The following is a 6838-nucleotide window of genomic DNA, read 5'->3' as shown; positions in this document are numbered from 1 at the left end:
CCTAGCCTAATAAAAAAAAATGTTGCTATAGACAAGAAATTCTTTATTAACCGTTAAGTTAACTATTTTTCATATTTGATATATTGATGAAATTTTCTCTAAATTTTGTTGCTTGTTAAACATGCAAAATAAAAGTTTTCCATTATATATGCAAAATTAGAAATGTTATAACAAGTAAACATACAATCTAGGAACAAACTACCATAAATATAAGTACAAACATTTAGCACTACCATAGAGTCTTTATGTCAAATGGTAACAATATATGTTTGTTGTGGGTGGTGTAACATATCAACTATATACATCATAAATTCATGCATTGTCTTGATGAATATTAGAAGTACTGGATGAAAACCCGACCATATGGGCCATACGGTTGGCGCAACATACCAACCATAAGTTGGATATAGTTGATCGAGTGCTATGTAAGAGATTTTGGAGTTGTGGGAAGCTAACTATTAGGTCTAGGATCAAAGTGGAGCTGGAGTGGTCGAAGATTAAGAACTTTGTTGGTGTTGGTCACAACCATTGGAATAACCCATATCCATAAACTTGATCTTGTGTAATTGGATCAATTATATTTGCCCCAAGAAATGCATCCAAGAGGGCGCTTATTTGTAATTGGCTAAAAGGTGTGATTGATTAATATGGAATTATGAATTTCTTATTTTAGTGATATTCTTTTTATTTTATTATTATATCATATTTCTTTTCTTCTTGAGCTATTTTATCTTTGATAAGCTGTAATGGTTGAAATTAAGTTTGTCATAGTCGTTCCTTATTATATAAGAGTTATAATTTGATTATTTATAAATTAAGAGAATATAATTTTTTTCACCTTCTTCATGGTATTAGAGCCTCGCATAACTGCTCGCTATTGCTGCTCGGTTCGACATCATTCACGCACTAGATTGTCTGAATTTTTGTCAGAACCGGTCCGACATGACATAAATGAGAACTCGTCAATCGTCTTCTTAGTATAAACTAATACAACATGATAGAAATGAGAACTCGTTGATCATCTTCGTCATCTGGCTCACATCATCTTCGACATTTGGTTTTGTGAGTCGTACAACTTCATATAATTGCACTGCTCTTCTGCCGATGTTCTCCTTTGACTGAATTATGCGGCTTCGAACTGAAGTATTGAATCAAATTCTAGCTTCCAACGGCCACGAAAACCTTCCAACAGTCGTAAGAACCTCCTTTGTTGGCTTGTACACCCTCCTCTACTTTTCACTGCACCCAAAACTCTTCCCTCAGACTGGTTTCTGTTCAGCTCTGCTGCCATAATTCTCCCCGCAACTGAAATCCTCCTTGATGCAGGCCCTCCTCCACCGGAATCCTCCTATGTTCTCTGTAGCAACAACCAACTTATCGCCTTCTGCAGCAGGCAATAGGCACAGGAACTCATTTGTAACTTCTCCCTACAGCCACCTGAATCCCTTCAGCTTGCCTGCAGACCCGCCCTAGCTCTTTCCTACAATTGGAAATCCCTGATGCAAGCTCTCTTTCAGCGAATTCTCCTTGCTGACCCTTTGTTGTTCACCTTGTTGTTGCTGGACTTTTTTTTTCCTATAGTAGCAACAACCAACTTCATCCTTGTAAAAAGCTGCAACCCTAAATACATATAGGTTTTATGACCAAGTACAGTAAGAGTTCCACTTTAGAGGTTAATCATTCTTTATGTGAACATTGCAATAAACTTTGTCACATAAAGGAAAAGTGCTAGACACTACATGAAAAACCTACAAAATGAAACCTGAGCAAGTGAGGAAAGACCAAGACAACAAGACCCTTGTTGCCTCCTCTTCTGAAGTGTCAACTGACACTAGCCTTTTCACCAAGAAACAATTGGAGGTTTTGAAGAAACTTATTTCGAGTACAACTGGGAGCGAACTATCAACCTATAGATATACCAAGGTTCATGTCCTATCTCGCTAACAATGGAAGATTTTGACCTTGGAGCATAGATTCAGGTGCTTCTGATCACATGAATGAAGATATTGATGCTCTCACCAACTATCAAGAGCTCACCTACTTTAAATTTGTCAGATTTGTCAATGGATATCACTCAAGAATTGTTGGGAAAAGAGCAGTAAAAGTCTCCAAAGATACTCAACTTTCTTTTGTATTATATGTTCCTCAATTAGATTACAACTTATTGTCAATTAGTAAGATTACTCATGACTTAAAATATGTTATTAAATTATATTCTAACACTTGTGAATGTCAGGTGGTGGGTTCGGGGAAGGTGATTGACAGTGTCTTATCTTTATTAATGTTATGTTTGATTTTGTTGAAAGTCAAATTCTATTATGACATTGTCATCCTGCTCATCCCAAATTTTCTTATATTGCAAAGTTGTACCCTCACATCTTTATTAATAAAAAATCAGGGTTTTATTAGTGTGAATCCTATCAGTTGGCTAAACATATTCGTTATGTCTATTCTTTGTCTCAGTACAAACCCTCATTTCCTTTCTCTACCATCCATAGTGATATTTGGGGACCATCAAAATTGAAAACCATCAATAGAGCCAGATAGTTTCTTCTTTATTGATGACCACACTAGAATCAATTGGATATTCTCCATGAAGGAAAAATCTAAAATTAAACAAATCTTTCAATCATTCAATAACATGATTTCCACTCAGTTCTAATGCAAAATTCAGATCCTCAAAATCGATAATATAAAGGAATACTTCAATTCTATCCTTCGACCATATCTTGCAAAGAACGATATCATTCATATGAGTTTTTGTATTGCAACTTAACAATAAAACCGGATTGTTGAGTGGAGGAATATACATCTTTTTAAGGTATCTAGATCTATTATGCTTTCTCACAATATACTAAAAAATTTCTAGGGAGATATGCTCATAGCCACCTACCTAATTAATAGAATGCCAAGTATGGTCATTGGATTTAAATCTCCTTTTGATATTGTCATGAAAAAAAAAACTCTCATGTCAGAGCCTTCTTATCCAAACTTCCTCTAAAAATATTTTACTATCTCCTTTGATCGCATTCACCAACCAAACCGCACAAAGCTTAACTCAAAATTCATGAAATGTATCCTCCTTGGGTATGCTTCTAACAAAAAAGGTATAAATATTCTCCCATTAAAAAAATATTATAACTCCATATATGTTACCATCTTTGTAAATCAATCATACTACCCGAAATTTGATATTTAAAGGGGGAGTCCTGAAATCTGATATTTAAAGGGGGATTCCCGGTGAATATCAGATTTGGGACACTGCTCTGAATAATCACATGAATCGAGAGAACCACAATCTATTATACTTTCCTACACTACACTAGATGCTCACACTGATCTAGAGTTATCACAACATAATCTTATTCTTTCTAACTATATAGTCTCTCAAGTTCCACCGGTTGAGAACATCCAACTTGAGATTGACAACAAGGAACTTCGTGTGTATACTAGGAGAAAAAAATTCACTAAATAGAATAAAGACAATATGCAACCACAAGATTATTTACAATCCTGATTTACACATCTTTAAAGTTCTACGGGAGGTGGAATCCAGTGGGGAAGACAATGAAAGTTGCACAAATTATCATATCCAAGACTATGTTGCCTATGAGAAATTATCGTCAACTTATAATTTTTTTGTATCTAATTCTGATAGTGTACAAATACCGAAGTCTATTCATGAAGTACTTAAAAGTCCAGAATGAAAAAAGTTAGTTGAAGAAAAGATCTAAGCACTTGATCTAAATGACACGTAGATCTTTACAAAGCTTCCTCCAGATAAAAGACCAGTTGGGTGCAAATGGGTGTTCAATGTCAAGTACAAAACAAATGGGAGCATTGAGATATTCAAAATAAGGTTGGTGGCCAAAGGTTTCACGTGGTTTTATGGGATAAACTATCAATAAATATTTGTTTCAGTGTCCAAGTTAAACTTTGTAAGTGTTCTCTTTCCTTGGCAGTGAACAAAAAATAGGAACTTCATCAACTTGATATCAAGAATGCATTTAGGAATGGAGACATTGAGAAAGAAGTGTATATGAAAATCTCCCCAGGGTTGGAAAATGACTAGAATAAACATTTGGTTTGTAAATTAAAAAAGTCACTTTATGACCTCAAATCCCAAAGGCTTGGTTTGATAAGTTTGTCAAGGTTATGAAATTTAATGAATACATTCAATGTCAAGCAGATCACACACAATTCATAAAGCATACAAAGGGAGGTAAAAAAAAAACTATACTTATTTTCTATGTAGATGATATGATCCTGATAGGTGATGATGAAAAGGAAACTGGGAAGATCGATAGTCTTTGCTACTGAATTTGAAAATAAGAATCTATGAGCGATGGTATACTTTCTGGGCATGAAAGTGGTCAGGTCCAAGATGGGTATTATGATATCTCAAAGAACGTATATTCTAGATCTATTAAAATAGACAAGAATGATGGGATGCAAACCTAATCAGACTGCTATGGATTTCAACAAAAAAATATATTAAGAGTGAGAGAAGACGTCAGTGTAAAAAGGTAGATATCAGAGATTGGTGGATAAGTTTATCTACAGGTCACACACTAGACCTGAAATTGCATATTCTGTCGGCATTGTGAATCAACTTATGAATAGTCTGAACGAGGATTATTTAGAGATGGTTTACAGAATATTGAGGTTTCTTAAAAAGAAAACTGACAGTTACTATTTAAGAAATCAGGCAACAGGGAGGTAGATGTTTACACTGATGCTTGTCGGGTAGAACTCACAGACAGAAGGTCCACTTTTGTGTATTGTTTCTATCTCTGGGGAAATCTTGTGACTTGGATGAACAATAATCGAGCAATGGTTTTTAGAAGTAGTGCAAAGTCTGGGTACCGAGCACTTGCTTTAGGAATTTGTGAGGAATGTGGATCCAAAGATTACTAAGTGAGTTCGGATACTGTACGGTCAATCCCATAAAGAGGTTTTGTGATAGCCACGACGCTATTAGTCTTGTAAAGAATGTGTGCATCCTGATAGGATGCAAACACATTGAGATTGATAGACATTTTAACTCTTAAAAAAGTCAATGAAGGCATTATTCACGTAATCTACATTCCGACTCATCTTCAAGTCGCTGATGTTTGCACTAAATCTCTATCTCTTGGCAGCTTCACTGATTTGAATGCCAAGCTAGGCCTTTACAACATCAATGATCCAGCTTGAGGGGGGGTGTGAAATTTTAAATTTCCTATTTTAGTGTTATTCTCTTTTTATTATGTCATATTGCATTCCTTCTCGAGTTATTTTATCTTTGGTGAGTTGTAATGATTGTAATTAAGCTTGCCTAGTCGTTCCTTATTATATAAAGAGTTGTAATTTGATTATTTAAAAAATAAGAGTAAATGATTTTCTCCACCTTCTTCAATTAGTATGTGCCATGTAGATTGTAACGATAGATCCAAGGATAGGAAAATAAGTTTAGTTGCTTATAATGCATTACATCATAACACTTCAAAACTTATTTTAAAAAACTAGAAAAACTTGCACTAATTTTTTTGGACTTCCTATCACAAAATTTACTGTCCTACTTTTTCTTCAATTTGTTTAGTTGAGGTGTGTCACTTTGGGTTTATAGACTGATTTATTTGACTCAAACATGACTTCATTCGAATATAGACCACACAAACCTCATTTGAATTTCTTGCCTAGTGTAGAGAATGCATACATACATGTATGCCTACAATGCCTACATACATACGTACATATATATGTGAGTGTGGGTACAAATCTATAATGTGGCTGTTGTGAAGTTGATCATCATTAAGATATTCATGTTTTGTTCAATTTGCTGGTTTAAAAAAAAATCAAATCAATTTTCGGCCAAATTTAAGTTATTTGCAAATGTCAATTCAAATTAGCTCACTTTCATTTACGGCTGAATTATATCTTGTTTTCTCATAGGATGGCACCAATGGAGCACCAGTTGTTTCAGTGAGGAAATTTGCAGAGATACAGGAAACAGTGATCAAAGAAGCTGGTGATGCAGAAATAGACATATCCCAACACCGTGTGTTTCTTCTTGGAGAGAACCGGTGGGAAGAACCATCTAGGGTTCAGAGAAGAAACAAACCTGTTGAACCCAACAAGGCTTCATTTCTCACGCAGTGCCTCACTTGTCGTGGAGAAGGCCGATTAATGTGCTCAGGTTTGTGGCATTTATATACATTGCATATAATTCTTATGTATTTACATATCTCACCCCTAAGCTTTCATATTTACGCACATAGCGCTCAAATCCTTAATATCGCATAAAAAACAGGAGTACTATTACTTTTTGCAAGTGAAATACACGTTTTGATGCATAGGCTTAAAACACTTAAGTGCAATGTACGTAAATATGAAAGTTTAGTTGTGAGATATGTAAATACATAAGAATTTTGTGCTACGTATGTATATTTTTCATGTACCTTAAATTGTATGGAACTTGCTATTTAACTGTCTTTTTATACTAAAATTCTGTATCTAACCTTCATGCAGAGTGTGATGGCACTGGTGAACCAAATATTGAGCCACAGGTACCCATGGAACTGTTCCTTGTCAGTTACATCCTATATTATTTTTCTTTAGGGACATTTACATGTATACATACCACCCAATGCTTATGTATATTCATATCTAACACTAATTTTATTATTTATACCACCCACATCTTTCATAACACAAAAAAAATATTGCCATTCAAATTTCACCATTTTAACTTTAAAAAAGTGAAATACACCTTTTCATGTAGGGCTGTCAAAATAACTCATTGTTCGCGAACAACTCGTTTTCGAAGCTCGTGTTCGGCTCGTTCGCTAAGTTAACG

At 34.8% G+C, this 6838-nt stretch overlaps 1 protein-coding gene across 1 annotated transcript in view; it reads left to right on the top strand.

The window, feature by feature from the left end:
* LOC110029102 overlaps window positions 1–6838 on the top strand; it is an 11732-nt gene that overhangs the window by 1174 nt on the left and 3720 nt on the right. Inside the window, exons 2-3 of the mRNA XM_020731229.1 lie at window positions 5935–6178; window positions 6511–6636. Of these exons, the coding sequence (XP_020586888.1) occupies window positions 5935–6178; window positions 6511–6636 (370 nt within the window). The remainder of the gene's footprint in view (window positions 1–5934; window positions 6179–6510; window positions 6637–6838) is intronic.

Source organism: Phalaenopsis equestris, unplaced genomic scaffold (genome assembly GCF_001263595.1).
Source record: "Phalaenopsis equestris unplaced genomic scaffold, ASM126359v1 Scaffold000549, whole genome shotgun sequence".
In the NCBI taxonomy this organism is placed as follows: domain Eukaryota; kingdom Viridiplantae; phylum Streptophyta; class Magnoliopsida; order Asparagales; family Orchidaceae; genus Phalaenopsis; species Phalaenopsis equestris.
The sequence above is the reverse complement of the archived record's forward strand: the minus strand, read 5'-3'. Positions and strand labels throughout refer to the sequence as shown.